A 19215-nucleotide genomic window follows, 5' to 3' on the forward strand; every position below is an offset into this window, starting at 1 on the left:
CTTTCCTTTGTGATACCGAATTTATTGATCATGTATTACATAGTGATAAAATATAAAATAATTAATTAATGTAATAAGTCACAACATAGGAGAATTATCGATGATTTATGTACTAATTTAATGTAATCTAAATTACAGATAAATATTTACAAAAGTACAAAAGCTTGTGGGCGTTCATTCAATTTATAATTTATAATTTATAACCGAATTTATTAATTATAATTATTAATAATATTTTTAAGTCTATAATACTTATGTGAGCTACTTTTTCCATAAAAAATTATAAAATCAGACTTGATTGGCAGCGGACTGCGTAGGCCTTTTTTATAATAATTACAATTAGAATTTTTTTTTTTGAGTAATTATTATAGCAATTACTTCAGCTATAAATTTGTTATTTTAATTTTTAATTTCTCGCTTAAGTTCCCAAGCTGTACTTGACTTAATCGTTAAAATCACAAGTTGTAACACATGTGTTGGTCCTACGAGCAGACATCACTTAAATTTAAATGACTCAATTTCACGTAAAATATATAGAAATATTATAATATAGTATTTATGACTTAAGACTGTAAGTCGGAATTTAAAAAAAGAAAAGTAAATAAATTTTTTTACATGTCAATTACAGATTACCTCAGGTGTAAAATTGAAAATTTTAATTCTTCAGAGGCTATTAATCAAAATTGGATTTAGAAAAGTTACTTTCTAATGAGATTCTAATTTATAAAAACTCCGTACCGGTAAAATTTTATTATTTAAAATATATGTGTTTTTAATTTACGACTGAGGCATAAAGATTTTAGATTTCTCCGTGGATATATTATTAAAGTTATATTGCACCGCAAACATTCCTACGGGATTTATATTAATATTTTTAAATAATATTAATAACACTTTTTCGAATCTAATTTTACGATTAGTTTTATCCGTTTTGGGATTTCGTGAAAAAAATTTTTGATATGACCAATTTTTATGTCAGGCTGTTTTGAGGGTCATATGTGGACATTTGAAGCTATATATAGCCAAACATTTATTGCTATAGCTATAGTAGATCTAATATAGCCAATTTTAAGACCAAAACATATTGAAAATGGTCTATAAACATGTCAGAATTTTTTTATGGTCATTTGAGGACATATGAAGTCATATCAAGTCTAATATATCTATATATAGCTTAATTTGTCTATATGTGACCTAATATATCGAATATAGCCAATATTGATGTCAAATATAGCTAGTATAGCCAATATTGATACCTAATATAGCTAATATAGTCAACATTAGTATCTAACACAGATAATATAGCTGATATTGATACCTAATATAGCTCATATAGCCAATATAGCCGATATTAGAATCTAATACAGACAATATAGCCGGTATCAAAACCTAATATAGCTCATATAGCCAATATAACTCATACTTATATCAAATATAGCTAGTATAGCCAATATTGATACCTGATATAGGTTATATAGCCAACATTAGTATCGAATACAGACAATATAGCCGGTATTGATATCCAATATAGCTTATATAGCTAACTAATACAGCCCATATTTACATCAAATATAACTTATATAGCTAATATACCCGATATTAGTTTCTAATACAGACAATATAGCCGGTATTGATACCTAACATAGCTTATATAACCAATATAGCCCAAGTTTGTATCTAATATAGCTTATATAGCCAACATTAGAATCTAATACAGACAATATAGCCGGTATTAATACCTCATATAGCTTTGATAGCCAATATAGCCCACATGTATATTCAATATAGCCGATATTTATTTCTAATATAGCTCATATAGCTAATATAACCGATATTAGAATCTAATACAGACAATATAGCCAGTATTGATACCTAATATAGCTTTTATAGCTAATATAGCTGGTATTTACATCAAATATAGCCAATATAGCTGATATTAGAATCTAATACCGATAATATAGCCAGTATTGATACCCAATATAGCCAATATTAATACCAGACCTCATTAAGACCTATTAAAAATTATATCTGAATATATTAAACCATATCTGGCTAAATATATCAAAATATAATCTTTTTAAGGATAACTAGACATATCTTAAAAATTTTCCACATACCATTATTCAAATTAGACTGAAAAAATATTAATAATTAATAATAATAATAATGTTATTTAGAATTTCTTAAACAAATTTCTAGATATGTTTCTCTATAGAAAGGATCAACCTTGTTTCGTTAAACATCTTGGCACTATACATTAGTTTGCAGTCTCGTAGTTAAATTACCGAGAAAACCCGATAATGTAACTACACAAATAAATTATAAAATAAAAAAACAAAATTTTAAATCCTCAGTAATCAAAGTTGGCAAACTAATCTACAAGTTTGTCTCCAACCGATTATCGAAGAATGAAAAACAACAATGATTATCAACTGTTGGAGAAAGTTAGAGGGTAAACTATTCACAAGAGACAGAAAAGGACTCGACAGAGTCGTGCGCCGACAAGTTACCGACAGCGAGTATAGAAGGAGAGAGAGAGAGAGATGTCTTAATGCCGCTCGCGAGAGTCTTCTCGGTGGATACTGTGTCTGCGGGAATCTTGGCTGCTGGGAGTGACAGGACGGCGCTTGGACCTCTTAAATTTAGCAATATCCTCCCCAAAAACGTCTCCAGTCCTTAGCGCGGAGATTAAGTCGTCGAACTCGCCTTTATTGTCTCCCTGGCCGTTGCTCTCGTTCTTCTTGTTGAGCGCGATGCTGTTGAGAATGCCTTCTCGTGAGTTTTTTCTCTCCATCGTTCGCTTCTTCAGCTGAAACAAGAGGCCAACAGTTATTTACGTTTTACCTAACAAACTAACAAAAACAAAAATTCATAATAGCAGTCTTATTACTTCTTGCTCTTGTTTAGCGCGACGTTCCTCTTCTTCGACTTTTTTTCTCATGTTCTCAACATCGGCCCTGGCCTCTGTCAAGGCTTGGAGGAAGTTTTCGAAGATTCCGAAGAACTCATCGGGCTGAACTCCGGCAGAGTCTTCACCGAAGAGTCTGACTGCTCTGTCAAATCTGGTCTTCATGTCCTGGAACAGATCTTCGGCTTCTGCTAGTCGGCAGGTTGCTTGTGCTTGGAAGTCACGCATGGCAGGCAGGAACATGTCGCCTTGGAGAACTTGGGCTTGAGCTCGATGGAATTCTGCAAGAAATAAAAAAAATTCATCATTAAATCAACAAATAATAGTAGTAGTAATTTTTTTTTCTGAATAAAAAGTCAATGTGGGAGTTGTAAAGCTTTGTTGCTAAATATTGGTTGTTAGGGGCGTGGCTTAGGTTGCTAAGCTCGTTGTTAGGGGCGTTACCAACCAATAGTTGCTAGGCAACAATTTTTAGAGGCGTTACTTAGCAACAGTTGCGAAGAAATAGTTGTTAAGGGCGTTACTAACCGATAATTGCTAGGAAACAGTTGTTAGGGGCGTTAATAAGCAACAATTGTGAAGTAAAATAATTGTTAGGAGCGTTACTAAGCAATAGTTGCTAGGCAACGATTGTTAGAGGCGTTACTAAGCAACGGTTGCGAAGAAATAGTTGTTAGGGGCGTGGTTAACCAATAATTGCTAAAAAAGAATTTCTAGGGGCGTTACTAACTAATAGTTGCTAGGAAACAGTTGTTAGAGGGCGTTAATAGGCAACAATTGTGAAGTAAAATAATTGTTAGGGGCGTTACTAACTAATAGTTGCTAGGTTGCTAGGAAATAGTTGTTAGAGTCGTGGCCAACCAATAGTTGCTTGGCAACAGTTGCTAAGGTTACTGGAAAAGGGAAAACTATACATCTTGCATTATAAAGGCTAAAAGACCTACCAATCTCCCTCTGAACATCCTGCAATCCATTTTTAAGATTAGCAACTTCCTTCTGAAGATCAGCCATGCTAACCCGAGCAGCAGTCTTCACATGAGGCATATCCTCTTCAATATCCAAAACCTCCCTGAACCTAGACTCCAAGATCTGAACCAAATAATGAAGCAAGGTGGTGCCTTTCGAGCAGGAGGACTTGGTATCAACCAGCCGGTTCAAGGAGGCCAATCGAAAGCCGCAGGCGTTGCCGCGAGCGTTTCCACGATTGACGTAATTTCCCAGCGCAAGAACCAGTTCGAGCAACTTCCTGAGTCGTCGAGATCTGGCAACCTGTCGGCTTGCCTCGAGGACGGCACGCATCCTCGGCGTCAATTCCGCAATGCTCGCTGAAAACTTTTTCTTGTAGTGCAAAGACCTCAGGCGCTGCTCGTAATGCGGCACTCTGGAATCAATATTACAAGACAACATTGTAAATAACCGCTTATACGTAATTCATTACCTACAACAGTTCCATGCATTATTGAGGAGAAAGTTTATAATTAAATTATTCAAAGATTTATCCAAGTCACACTTACTTTGAAATTTGATACAGAAAACAGTCAGCTCTGCTCTGCAAGTCCTTTTGGTTCATATCCAACAGAGCTGCTTCTTCCGACGAGGGAATATACTTCAGTAACTGCTCCACCATGTCAATGTGAAGAATATTCTGCTGGTCCATCGACAAAATGGTCCTCGTGATTTCATTATCAGACATCTTCAATTTAGACAGCAAAATAGTGCAATTTTGCGCTCGTCTGGAGTCAATCACCGACATGGTCTTCTTGTTCTTCCCCAAATTCCTCAAATCCTCAATGGATCCTTCAGCAGGGATTCCATTTTTCTGATAAGCGCAGAAAATCTTATCAATAGACTCCAGATCCATCACATTGTACAGCTTGGAGTCATCCAGCTCAGACCAAATCGTTCCTTGGAGCTTCTGCTCCGGAATCTTCGACCAATTGAACGACTTCAAGGGATTACTAGGCTGAGGAACATTTTTAATGATCTCCATCTTCATCGGCGGAGGAGCGATGGGCATCAAGCACGGCGGAGGTGGCGGAGCTAGCGGAGGTGGAGGTGGCGGCGGCGGCGGAGTGGGCTTTGATTCAACTTTCTCCTCTACATCATCATCGACAATCTTGATAGTTGCCTTAGCGTCATCAGGAAGACTTCCAGAAGCGACCAACTGTTCAAGCCTCTTCCTCTCCGACTTCTCATTATTAACCTGCCTTGACAGAGTCTCAACATTGTCCTGAAGCTCGGAGATCTTCTGCTTGGTCTCAATGTGCATAGAAGTCTCCTTTTCAAGGCGTTCCTTGATCCTCGCAAGACTCGCCTCTATGTCTTCCTTCTCCTGAGTTCTCAGATCAAGCTCCTGCTCTTTCTTCGCCAGTCTAGAAGACATTTCACAATTATCACGCTCCAATTCTTCAGCCCTCTTCCTAGCAGCGACCAATTCCTCCTCCTTGGCCAGAAGATGGACAATTTCCTTGACATTGATGTCAATTGGAGCCACGTCTGGGTTCCGAGCCTTGCCGGCTTCGCTGCCCTCAGACTGAAGTACAATCTGCTGGACAATTCGATCAAAAAGCAGCCAATGCTGAGGATAAGATCCATAGTCCAGCGGCAGAAGCAAACAGTGCTCCAACAAACTTAATAAATGCGTGTAGGCTGCAGTGTGGCTCAATTTCCGCCTCAGAAGATCAAACATAGCCGTCGCGCTTTTGGTATCAACGTGTTCTTTCTCAAACTTCCTGGCCAGTTCTTTCTCATCTTCATTCCGGACCATTTCAAAAAAGTCCAGATGCCTGTCCAAGGTTTCGTTTTCATACTTACGAAGCTTTTCAATAATCGGCTGGATTCCGAGCATCAGCAACTCGTATCTCAGATGCAGCCGGAACTCCATGGTGACTTGGCCAGGTCCGTAGTTCAGAACCGCGTTGATGAAGGACATGATCGCTGTCTTTAAAGATAGATTGTCCTTGTAGACCCCAAAGTTCCGGTCCAGGTCGTTGATTATGCTTTGGAACCTTGTGCGTTCTGAATGGAACTGCTGGAAGTGCAGCATGGCTTCTAGAACCTTGCGGTGGCCGCCCGGAACTAAACACACAGCTCCCAGGATCTCCAGGACGGATATCTTGGCCTTGATGTTCTCAGTCGCCAGCGACTGGGAGATTGTGTTGATTGCTGTCGGATGCGCCAGAACATGAGCTCTGCCGTTCTGGAATTAGTTATCATAATAATCATCAAGACTGTGATGAATGTTGATTAAATTTACTTACAGAATTATTCATCAACGCCTTGAGACATCCTATCACGCTGGTATGAAGGTTGCTGTTGGCCGCCTCGACGTCTATCGTCCCCAAGACCTGCAAGAGAGCATTCAACCCGTCGAGCTCGATGAACCTGAGGACGAAACTGTGCGGCTGGGTCCTTAGGGCAGTCTTCAGAGCTTCTGCTTGTCGCATTTGGTTGGACAGTTCTTCCGCGTCCTCGGAGAAGGTGGTCTGAAATAGATTAGAAATTATTGAGCCAATCTGCAAAAGTAAGGATTGATTGATCAAAGATCAAAGGAATGGTTCTTACGCTGGCTATCACTCGGATCCTGTTGATGTAATCCTCAGGGTCACCACTAAGGTCAGTGGTCCTGAGCCCTCCGTTGTCCAAGGTGTCGTTGCCCTTCCTGGAGCAGTAGATTTGCCACTTTTTGTTCGCAGGAAGGGCCAACACTGCCTGACGATTAGCTTGCGTGAGATCGAGCTCGTCTACCAACTCCAGGAACATCTTGTTCAGCTCCTCTTCCGCTGGCATGGGAAGCGTCGGTGTCATTGCCTGTAGCGTGAGTGTCCCCGTCTGCTCCACCACGCAGTATGTAATTTCTGGCGGTTCATCATCCTGGAACAATAAAATGATTAAGTTATTGAGATGATTCGTGCTTTGGAAGGGAGAAAAGAAGAAACGAGGTGTGACAAGTGATTGTGATTATGATAATGATAAGCAAACAGTATGTGTTACAATGTTTGCAAAAAGAAACCTATGTTTGTTTTAAAGAAAGGAGCGAGTTGTTTGTCAGACGCGCTCTCACCCAGTCAACAAAGGTAAAAGGACTTAGCTTTACTCTGGAGATTTCATCGGAGAATTCCTCAAGTACTTTCACACGTGAATAATTAATTATTAAGATTAAATTCCAGGTGTTTATTTTGCTGAGCATTGAATTGAGTTAAAAATTTTTTATTTTAGTTCTGGAAATTTCCGATAGGGGGCGCATGGTTGCAAAATCTTCTCGCTTGTAGAGAGTTTAGTTTGAGGAGTTAAGTAATGTAACAAAAATATTTTTTTTTGCTCTTTATAGAGTTTTATAGATGAAGATTGAGAAAATGACGCAATGATGTGTTAATTTGAACTTTTAAAGACTACTTATTGCTCTCTGACTCGTAGAAAACATTTAGACATAGACACAGACATTGTTATTGAGCAAATATAAATATTACTAAGCAAATCGGTTATAAAGGTCTGATGCGGGCAATCACGCATTACTTTCTAAGGGAATTCTTCACCTTTCTATCCTGCACCGAGCGCAGTTTGCGAAACATTCTCTTACTCTTGAACTCAAACGAACTTTTTAGTCAATAACATTAATAACAGCCCGGTTAAATATTGCTACAAGAAATAAGTTACCGGTTTGAGATATTTTGGAGGATTTTAGTGCTCGGTATTTTCCGTTATTAAGTTTCTGAATTATTTTAACTGCCCAAAAGTCGAGTTTAAACGGCGAAATCGACTCGGGATATGTGTTTTCAGGGAAATAAATGTGATTTAAAAGGCAAATAAATGTCAAAACGGGCTTCAGAAAGAGAGAGTTAGTTTTTATTTTTTTTTAAATAAACTCTCAAGGACGACAGGATATACGATTTTTCTTTGGACTCTGGAAATCTAGTTTTTTAGTATCAATTCTAAAACCTGTTGCACCTACTCAAAATCAGCGCTAAATATACAAATGATCTAAGTGAAAAAGTATTGAAAGATTTAATAATTCAATTCTTTTTCTTAGTTTTCAAACATAATATGGTTTATTTGTAGAATTTAATTTAATAAGAATTTATATTGATGTAAAATTAAATGTAGAATTATATTTAATATCAAAATTATTAATTTTCGTCCTTAAAAACCTCCCAAAAATTATTAGTAACGCCCCTAACAACTGTTATCTAGCAACTATGGCTTAGTAACGCCCCTAACAATTATTTCCTAGCAACCATGACTTAGTAACGCCCCTAACAACCGTTTCCTAGCAACTAGTGGTTAGCAACGCCCCTAGAAATTGTTTCTTAGCAACTATTACTAAGTAACGCCCCTAAAAACAGTTTTCTAGCAAAAAATCTCAAACCAATTCATCTAAAAATTGTATCTTTCTATTTCTCGTTAATGAAATAATCAAATAACTTTCATTTCCTTCTAACCATAAAACATCAAAGCCTCTTGAGTAACAAGGACACTTAGAAATCATGGATCCCACATGATTGGAAGCGAAATTTGTTCACGCAATTTCTCCATCAAATTGGCTTTGAAATTGCTCAATTCAGATCGAATTCATTCTACATTTTTAATTAGCTCCTCCTACTTGCAAGTAAAACAACCCGATTACTTTCTTCCGGCAACCACAAGGTCGATATATTTACATTAACTCAGCAAACAAGGACAAACTTTACTTTGGGTTCCGCATCGCTGGGAGCAAAGTGGACTTTAAAGACTTTAGTACGAAAATGTATCGCTTAAGATTAAACTGGGAAGAGGATTAAAATGACACTGGATTATTAAAAACTTTCACTTGATGAGTGAGAGCGAATTTTGTTGGTGGTCGGTAGTTAGTATGCATCTAACCGTATTCATAATGATAATGAATAACGACGGAGCTCATTGACTCCTGGGAGATACAATGATGGAAATGAAACTCACCACGCACGATATAATAAACTCTCGGTTTCTAGCTTCTTAGCTTCGCATCGGGCTCATCATTATCATTATCATTACAATAATAACAATTATAATAATAATTATGAGGAGTCGCTTACCTGCAAGCAACCGCAGAATGATTTCTTTACTCTCGACGGCATCGTTTGGCAGTGCACCACAAACTCCTTCAAAGGCTGGGGACTCTTCAACGAACAGCTTGGAATCCTCTGAAGCAACACAATGATATTAATAATTATAATACAATAAATTATTAATATTTATCATTTAAATAGAAAATCATGTTAATTAGTTTCTTTGAAAGTTTATTTCTATGCCAGTCATCAGCTGATCCTTCCGGATGCGGAGCTCTATTGTGTCAGATAAACTCCCATTCCGGTTCGTCTAATCAATAACAATTATCACTTATCAGCAATTAAAATTAACAGAATATCCAAGCAATTATTTATCATTGCTAAAACTGGTACTGCTGGTCACTTAATGCTTTTCAGTATTAAGTGTTTTTATATGTTATTTATAGTGTACATTGCGGTCGTCGAGCGACTTCCGATAGCGGCGTACCAAGACTGAAACTTAACACTAAAAAGTGAAGACTAACTCAACTTTTGTTTCCCGGGTTTTTAAATTCCGATAGGTAGTTTTTATCTCGACACACAAGTTGTTATCGGGGCTATTATGCCCTCCGCTGTATCGATATGCATAAATATCTACTTTTAAGCGGGTCAATTTAAAATATTTTTTTTTCAATATATTATTTCATAAAATTATTTTTTGTTATAGATAATTAAGAAATGACCTTGTATCTTGTCAGCTATTGACATTTTTAAAGATATAAGCTCATCCCGGTGTTATACTTATCGAGACCTTTCATTTGAGTACCCACATCAATTTTTCATATATTTTATATATTATATATATATATGTATATATGAAAAATATATCAAAAATGCATGTGGGTACTCAAATGAAAGCTCTTGATGCGTGCAACATCGAGATGAGCTTATATCTTTAAATACGTCAATAATTAAGAAAGTACAGTGCAATTTAACATAATTAAGAAATGACCTTGTATCTTGAAAAGTATTGACATTTTTAAAAATATAAGCTCATCCCGACATTACACTCATCGAGACCTTTTATTTGAGTACCCACATCAATTTTTCATATATTTCATATATTTATATATATTATATATATGTATATATGAAAAATATATCAAAAATGCATGTGGGTACTCAAATAAAAGCTCTTGATGAGTGTAACATCAGGATGAGCTTATATTTTTAAAAACGTCATTATTTAAGAAAGTACAGTGCAATTTAATAATATTCATTATTTTATAACGCAAAATTTTATTTATTTATATTTTACAAGTCATGGCAGTTCCATAATGCAAGGTTGCTAGTTGATTTAATTATTTTAAAATATTTATCGTAGAAAAAAAAATTTTTTTTAAGAACTTTAATGGTTACTTAGTCCCTATTTCCCTTGAAAATATCCAATGACAATATTAAGTTACTAATTTTACGTCATGGATCGTGTGTATCAAATAACATTTTTTATTAACTAAAAAACAAGATTTAAAAGGATACATTATGCTCGGGCGTAAGAAATAAAGATAATTAAAATTTTTGTTAAAAAAAATATTCCGGTGTTAAACTTAAGTATAAGATGTCATTCGGTCAGTATGTGAAAGTCAATAGTTGTAATATGTGTCCAAGTTAAAGTGCTATTTCACCACGGGTATTTTAATTTAATATTTACTGTCCCGCGTTATCTGCAATTTAAATTAATTACCGCGAACACAATGACTCCTAAACTTTCATTGAGAAATAACAATTAAATAACTTCGTTTATAGTCAGTAGTTATATTTATGCACCGGCACGAGTTCTTATTCATAGACGATATATACTTTTTTTTTTTTTATTATATTACTGCAACAAACAACAAACTATTTTTAATCTACATCTCCTTGATTTTCTAAACTTGACCTTCTTCAAGATTATTGGCTAAAAAAATAGTAATTAACAATTACTATTAATTATTTTATTTATTGAAATATAAAAGTGTAGGTAAATGTCATCCAAGGTCAAGATGGTTTATCGTAAATGTTAATATTAACAAGGAAAATATTGTCAGATGGGTTACATGTTACACACTACATACTCACATTATGATGTACGTTTATAAACGCAAACGCGATATGATAAACACGTATTATGGTAATCAACTTATGGAAGAATGTGAAGTCAGGTCTGATAATAATTTATAAACTACCGCATAATAATCACCGCTTAACATCTTTTTTTTTTATTTTAAATTGCATCATTTTTAAATTATAAATACGAAACATCCGAGGAAAATATTTTTTTCTTTAATATTTTTTTTATGGAAATTTATTGATATTTTCTTGGTCATAATAATTATTTTTCAATCAATAATCATAAGAATAATTTTCAATAATTATTTAGTCAAAATTTACAAGAAAGTGACCTGAGTCAACAGATTTTTTTTTTTTCTACTAAATATTTTCGTATAACTTATGACAAATCCCTCAAAAATTTTCTAAGAATGTCAAGTCATTCTAAAATCTCAGCAACAGCAAATTCCTTCCGGGTCTCACAAAAAAAATCAACATCTTAAGTAACAAATAAAATTAAACGAAAAATCTTTGCCCAAATAATAATTAATAGAAAACTAGCAACCTTGCAGTCACTATGTGAACTGTAAATAAATAAAATTTTGCTTTATGAAATAATGACTATTGTTAAATTGCACTGTATTTTTTTAACTATTGACTTTTTTAAAGATATAAGATCATTCTGATGTTACACTCATCAAGAGCTTACATTTGAATACTCACATGCATTTTTGATATATTTTTCATTTATACATATATATAATATATATATAAATATATGAAATATATGAAAAATTGATGTGGGTACTCAAATGAAAGCTCTTGATGAGTGTAACATCGAGATGAGCTTATATCTTTAAAAATGTCAATAGTTCACGAAATACAAGGTCATTTCTTATTGGTCATTTTAAAGATATAAGCTCATCCTGATGCTACACTCATCAAGAGCTTTCATTTGAGTACCCACATGTATTTTTGATATATTTTTCATATATTTAATATATAATATATATAAATATATCAAATATATGAAAAATTGATGTGGGTACTCAAATGAAAGGTCTCGATGAGTGTAACATCGGGATGAGCTTATATCTTTAAAAATGTCAATAGTTCACAAGATACAAGGTAATTTCTTAATTATGTACCTAGAGATAGAGTTTTATCGAATGCAGCCTAAATAATTATTATCATAAATTGACTATTGATCAAAAAACCTATTTTATCGTATAAATATTATTAAATATTGGCCACAAAATTTTGCTTATTCTCTTAATAGTATAAACAATCTTGCGTTTAGCAAATCTTGATAAATAAAAATAAAAATTCCAATCTTTTATCATCTTCCTACGATATACATGATACAAATCCAAATCCTCAACTCTCTACTGTTATTTGTACGCTCACTTAAGCAATTGCTCTCATCAGTTACGTCTATCGCCTATCGTCTATCGCTAATGAGATTTTTGACTCTGACTCTGCTGAATTTATTAACAGCGCAACAGTAATTACAATGAACACGCTGTTAATAACAATAATAACAGTAATGATGATGGTGATGATAAATCGTAAATAACCATTTGTTTGGAACTGACCCGAGAGAAATTTTCTAACAAACTTTTAATGAGACCGTGCCCGCACCGCCCATAATAAAATAAAAATACCATTACACACATGTAAAAAAAAAAAAAAAAAAAAAAAAAATAGGTAGATGGAAGATAAAGAGGAATTTTTAAAAAGTCAGGCCAAACCGGACAGTGTATCAGTGGGAGTCTTGGGTTGTTGAGCTGGAACTCGGAACCAGACACAAGTGAAAACGAAGGAAGGATCGTCGATCGATCGTTTATTCGTACACCAATTCGACAGGAGCAAATCAACTTGTACAGTTTCTCTCCTCGAATATCTTCGGTGAGAGTACACAAGACCCCAATAAATCATGCCTTTTTTTATTTTCATTCTACCACAATGTACAATAGGTACGCTAACAAACTTTACAATTAATTATTTTGTATTTGCACAAGGGCAATTATTGATAATTGTGCGAATATTCCGATTACTTTTTTCCTACCGTTATTGCATAAATTATTGCCTCAAATCATTTTAATTTTTATTTTAATTAGACGACAGCATACATTATATTTATAATTATATTTTGTGGCACATATAATAATTTTAAAATGATTTTTTATAAAAATTTTGAATTCAAAAATTTTTTAAGGATACATTATTAAAATTGTTAAATTTTGGAGATCTGATAATAATAATTTTAAAAAAGATTATTATTAAAATTTCAAACTAAAAATTGTTGATCTATATGATTTATGTGAACATCTGAATATCAGTACATCAGTCACATATTATTTAAATAAGCTTCTTACTTATCAAATGAAAATCTAATGAATCTTAAATATGTGTCACAATAAATTTGAATAGTTGTAAAAAAATGGAGCTAGTTAGAAACAATCTAACACACACACTTTGACCTTTGTGTTAATCAGGTATTATTTTTATTAAACTACGAAACTCTTCGAAAACATTCATCAAAAATGTTACATGTGTTTCATAATCAACCAAAATTATATCAAGCTATTTATAACACTAATAAATATTTTTTAACCGTCAGAACTTCTATTGCTAAATTTTGGAAATCAATAATTTAAGCTTAAAGCGCTGGAAAATTGAATTATTAGCTTATTTTTGAGCTTTTTGAACTTTCTAGAGTGATAAAAAAATTAAAAGTTTAAATTTTAAACCAAAAATTTAATTTTTGAGTTTATTATTTTTATACAGAAAAATTCTTTGAATAAAAAAATTGTTTTTAGTTCAGATAATTTTTTATTGATTCAAAAATTTTTTTGCTTAAATTAAAATTATCTAATTTTGTAAAATAATTTTCTTGGTTCAAAATTCCTTTTTTAAATTAAGTAAATTTTGAAATCATGCCAAAATTTATTTCTTTAAATCAAAAAAATTCTAGATAATTTAAGTTATAAATTTAGATTTAAAAAATTGAATTTTAAATTATCTAAAAATATTTTTTAATATTTTGATTGATTCAAAACTTTTTCTGCTTAAATCAAAATTATTTTCTTGGTTCAAAATTTCTTTTTAAATTAAGTAAATTTTGAAATAATGCCAAAAATTTATTTTTTAAAACCAAAAAAATTCTAGAAAATTTAATTTATGAATTTAGATTTAAAAAATTGAATTTTAAATTACCTAGAAATATTTTTTATATTTTGATTGATTCAAAAATTTTTCTGCTTAAATAAAAATTATCTTTTTCAAAATTATTTCTTGGTTCAAAATTTCTATTAAGTAAATTTTGAAACAATGCCAAAAATTTATTTTTTAAAACAAAAAAATTCTAGAAAATTTAGATTTAAAAAATTGAATTTAAAATTATTTTTTATATAAATATAAATATAAATTATCCTAACAATAAAAAATAAATTCCTTGAAATTAATAAGTATACTGCAAGTCATCAAATACTAACGCGTAACAAACGACTGTAATAAAAATAACTTGAAGCGCATCATAAATAATAGAAATAACAAAAGATTACCAGGTTGAATTTTCCAATTTTCTCAAGCACAGTGTCCATCTTGACAGGTGAAAATTACCCGTTGAAATCAAAATAACAAATAACAAATAATTATATATAATCGGGGCACGTCACGGTGACTTATTTTGAGAATTCCTCCCGAGGACTCGCGTGCTGTCTCTGGATGTTGGCGCGTGTCGGTCACGCGTGTGACTCCAGACCAGCTCCGTGGATCAATATTAACGAGCCACGGAGAATTTCAGCGGCTTTGCCCTGTCGGGGTGCATGTCAAAACCTCCAAGAGCCTCCAAAATATAACAGAGTTTCTCCGAGAGGAGATAAAGGCTATAAAAAATAAAAAATAAATGTCCAGGCTGCAGAATGCAGCACAGGTGAGAGCCCAAATTGTCTGCACGAAAGTTCCGCCCGGGGCTGAAGTTTCACTTGTCCAAACTTTTATTACACTAATTTTTTTGGTCACTACTTTTGGTCCGAATTTATAAATTTTCACTTAGACTGTCTCGAGAATAAACAAATAATATTTATTATTAATTATTAATGAAATGTAATTTATCTTTAAAGGAGAACAAGCACGTGCAGTATTCAAATTAGCGAATGTAACTCGGACGGAAATAAATAAACGGGGAAACCGAAAGGATAATAATTAAAGCAACAATCTCAAGTTAAGAGAGAACGTTCTTGCTCGAGATTCTCAGGGGAACTGAACTGGCACTGCCAGCTGAAAATACAACACCTCGGAGAACAGCAACCTGCTGCACGGTCTACCTGTATTCTCCTGACGGCCTGACGGGAGAGCCTCACTAAAAAGCTGGAGGGGGATCACAAGGAACTGTCTTTATTATATTATTATTGGCTTATCTCTACTCTCAGCCGAGTAATGGACTCAGCTCAGGTTCAAATTCACTTTTTCGGTTTCTAAAATCCTAGAATTTTATCCGGTTGGAATTTCGGGCTCTTCCCGTCACTTAAATTTGACATTAACGTCCTCGTTATTTATTATTTATTTGGATGGAAAAAGTTTACCGTGATTGGTTACCGCACGAGTTGTGTGTCATAATTCCAGACGCCCACATACTCATTTCCATACACAACAAGGGATATGAAATTAAAGTAATTAAACTACTTGCTGAGGTATTATTACATTTTTTATAAGTTTCTTTTTATTTTATTTTATCAATTCATTCTTTAATATTTAATACTTTTGGACAAATTTTAGCCTAAATTAGTAATTATTTTATTTTAAAAAGATTTTAGAATAGAATTGATTGTAAAAGAAGTAATTTTAATTAATTATTTATAATTTAAACAGAAGTCAATTTTTAAATCGATGAATTCAAGGCTGCAGACTTAAAATGCGGGTAGTTTCTTTTTATAATTATGTAATAATAATAATTTTTCATTGAAGTTTATTTGAATTTGAATATATAGAAGAAAATTGGGGTTTTTAATTAAAAATTGACATTTAAAAGCAAAAATTTTGAACCAAAAAAATAATTCTGAAAAAGATAATTTTGATTTAAGCAAAAAAATTTTTCAATCAATCAAAATATAAAAAATATTTTTATATAATTTAAAATTCAATTTTTTAAATCTAAATTTATAACTTAAATTATCTAGAATTTTTTTGATTTAAAGAAATAAATTTTGGCATGATTTCAAAATTTACTTAATTTAAAAAAGGAATTTTGAACCAAGAAAATTATTTTACAAAATTAGATCATTTTAATTTAAGCAAAAAAATTTTTGAATCAATCAAAAATTATCCAATCTAAAAACAATTTTTTTATTCCAAAATTTTTTCTGCATAAAAATAATAAACTTCTCAAAAATTAAATTTTTGGTTTAAAATTTAAACTTTTAATTTTTTTATCACTCTAGAAAGTTTAAAAAGCTCAAAAATAAGCTAATAATTCAATTTTCCAGCGCTTTAAGCTTAAATTATTGATTTCCAAAATTTAGCAATAGAAGTTCTGACGATAATAATCTTTTTTAAAATTATTATTAATATTAGATCTCCAAAAATGAACAATAATACCAATTTTTAGTTTGAAATTTTGATAATCTTTTTTAAAATTATTATTAATATCAGATCTCCAAAATTTAACAATAATATCAATTTTTAGTTTGAAAATTTGATAATAATCTTTTTTAAAATTATTATTATCAGATTTTCAAAATTTAACAATTATAATAATGTATCCTTAACAAATTTTGAAATTTAGAATCTTTTCCAAAATTATTATTATTATTTTTGACAAATGAACCTATTAAAAAACAACTACTTCTTTTCATTAAATAAAAAAGAATTTATTTAAATAATAAATCACTCTTTTATTAGTCATTAGTGCAATAATATTAACTAAATAAGGAAATATTTGCACGTAGAGAAGAAACTGTGTCAGCAAAATCGATAACAAACGATTTTGAGGTATGCCGACGTAGATATACCGTAAACCATGCAATATATTTATATTTATATACATTTATGTTAGAATGTATGAATGTATAAATCGATCCATACGCGGGTGTGGATTTCTCGATCCTCGACAGAAGCCGTTAGTTTGTAACAAAACGTTATAACTTACAACTATAAATAAGTGGTGTTTGGTAGACAGCTGGTCTGCTAGCTCTACACTAATGTACTTCCAGCTGTTGATGCAGTTAACATATAATATTGTCTCTGATAGAATGATACCTCTATCTCCACGGAATCTTAACTCTAAAACCTCGGATAGAGGAAGTTGTTTTGAGATAGCACTTTCCAGTGCTAGTTGCTAGTTGCCAGTTGCTAGTTGCTAGTTGTTGGTTGTTGGTTGTTGCTGCTGAAAGATCGGAGATCCGCGGGTCAGGTCAGGAGGACGAGCATCACGCTCGGACGGACGCTGGAGGAAATAAACCGTGTTGCCGATTTCGAAAGCACGGCTAATAGAATCACAATCTGTTCTATTATCATTGAAGCTTTGATTGACTGATAGTTGATACTCGGTTTTTAGATCCCGCTGATAATTGTTTAATCGACAGGGAACAAATGAGAAGTGGGGAATGAGGCTGTAACAGGTCGCTCTTGCTGCACGAGTTATTCCGCTACCGGGCAATTACAATTATTCTTACGTTTTTCTGCTAATGCTCTTGTAATAACTATCTTGTGTTATGTATCTGGGGTTTTTGTTTCTCGTTATGGAGTTTTAAAAGAGTTACCGTAATGTTTAATAGATTTGGAGGAATTGGATATGATTTATTTGTGGAATTAGTTGTAAAGATACTTATTTGTGAAAAATTATTATTATTATTTTAAAAAGAATTCCAAAAATTAAAATTTGAATATTATAGTGAAAAAAATATAAATTTTTATTGTAGAAATAAATGTAAATTTAGCATTAAAAAATTTGTAAATTATAAATAACCAAAAATTTTACATAATTAATTTTTTTCCATTAAAAAAGAAAAATTTTAATTTTTTATCAAGATAAAAAATAAATAGAAAATGAACACTAATTTTTTTTTCCTTTTTATTGAAATTCCAAAAAATAATAATCTATATTATTAAGAGAATAAGAAAAATTTTGTGGCAAGTGTATTTATATGATAAAATGGGTTTTTATGGTTGAATTTGGTGTCATTAAAAAGGTCTAAACCTGAAGTTGTGCCTTTTCAAGATTTCATATCATTCTTACCAATAGTCAATTTATGATGATAAGTATTTAGGCTGCATTTGATAATGTTCTATCTCTAGATACTTAATTAAGAAATGACCATGTATCTTGTGAACTATTGACATTTTTAAAGATATAAGCTCGCCCCGATGTTACACTCATCGAGACCTTTCATTTGACTACTCACATCAATTTTTTATATATTTATATATATTACATATATGTATATATGAGAAATATATCAAAAATGCATGTAGGTACTCAAATGAAAGCTCTTGATGAGTGTAACATTAGAATGAGCTTATATCTTTAAAAACGTCAATAGTTAAAAAAGTACAGTGCAATTTAACATAATTAAGAAATGACCTTGTATCTTGTAAAATATTGATATTTTCCAAGATATAAGCTTATTCCAACATTACACTTATCAAGAGCTTTCATTTGAGTACCCACATCGATTTTTCATAAATTTATATATATTATATATATATATATATATATATATATATATATGTATATATGAAAAATATATAAAAAATGCAAGTGGGTACTCAAATAAAAGCTCCTGATGAGTGTAACATTAGAATGAGCTTATATTCTTAAAAATGTCATTATTTAAGAAAGTACAGTGCAATTTAACAAAATTCATTATTTAATAAAGCAAAATTTCATTTAAAAATTGTGTTTTCACCCTAAAAAAATTACATCAGAAATTTTTGAGAGTCAAAACTTAAATTTCTGTTTAAAATAATAATAATAATAAATTTAAAAAAATTCAAAAGATTCAGACAATTAACACAACCCAGGTGTAAGTGTGAATTTATTTGTTGATAATGCTTATATCCTTTTTTCACATGCCAACAGTACCGATATCTGCATAGAGGTGAAAGATCGTATACTTTTAAAATGCCTGAGTATTATGTCACGACACCTACACGACTAGACACCCGATAATGCCACGGCTTCACTAGAGATTTATCGCTTAACTTTAATTTAAT

General features: G+C 32.0%; 2 protein-coding genes across 5 annotated transcripts in view; one reads left to right on the forward strand and one right to left on the reverse strand.

Moving 5' to 3' along the window:
- Positions 1 to 404: 404 nt before the first annotated feature.
- Positions 405 to 19215, reverse strand: part of LOC123263149 (disheveled-associated activator of morphogenesis 1) — a 29970-nt gene continuing 11159 nt past the window's right edge. For 2 of the 3 annotated variants that reach the window (XM_044725692.1, XM_044725693.1), the window contains exons 2-8: positions 8959 to 9066; positions 6473 to 6781; positions 6169 to 6393; positions 4423 to 6107; positions 3853 to 4289; positions 2891 to 3189; positions 405 to 2809 (exon numbers count right to left, since the gene is read on the reverse strand). In XM_044725692.1, the coding sequence (XP_044581627.1) occupies positions 2549 to 2809; positions 2891 to 3189; positions 3853 to 4289; positions 4423 to 6107; positions 6169 to 6393; positions 6473 to 6781; positions 8959 to 9000 (3258 nt within the window). In that variant the 5' untranslated portion in view covers positions 9001 to 9066 and the 3' untranslated portion in view covers positions 405 to 2548. Of the gene's footprint in view, positions 2810 to 2890; positions 3190 to 3852; positions 4290 to 4422; positions 6108 to 6168; positions 6394 to 6472; positions 6782 to 8958; positions 9067 to 14564; positions 15280 to 19215 lie in introns of those variants that run through there. The other variant, XM_044725690.1, reaches the window with a different exon arrangement.
- The window catches only part of LOC123263158 (organic solute transporter alpha-like protein 3), a 31634-nt gene continuing 22930 nt past the window's right edge, over positions 10512 to 19215 (forward strand). Inside the window, exon 1 of one of the 2 annotated variants that reach the window (XM_044725706.1) lies at positions 10512 to 10600. Coding sequence is in view for 1 of the 2 variants with exons in the window: in XM_044725705.1 (XP_044581640.1) it covers positions 11078 to 11111 (34 nt within the window). In the remaining variant the exon portion in view is untranslated. The other variant, XM_044725705.1, reaches the window with a different exon arrangement.

This window comes from Cotesia glomerata, linkage group LG4 (assembly GCF_020080835.1).
Source record: "Cotesia glomerata isolate CgM1 linkage group LG4, MPM_Cglom_v2.3, whole genome shotgun sequence".
NCBI classification, from domain to species: domain Eukaryota; kingdom Metazoa; phylum Arthropoda; class Insecta; order Hymenoptera; family Braconidae; genus Cotesia; species Cotesia glomerata.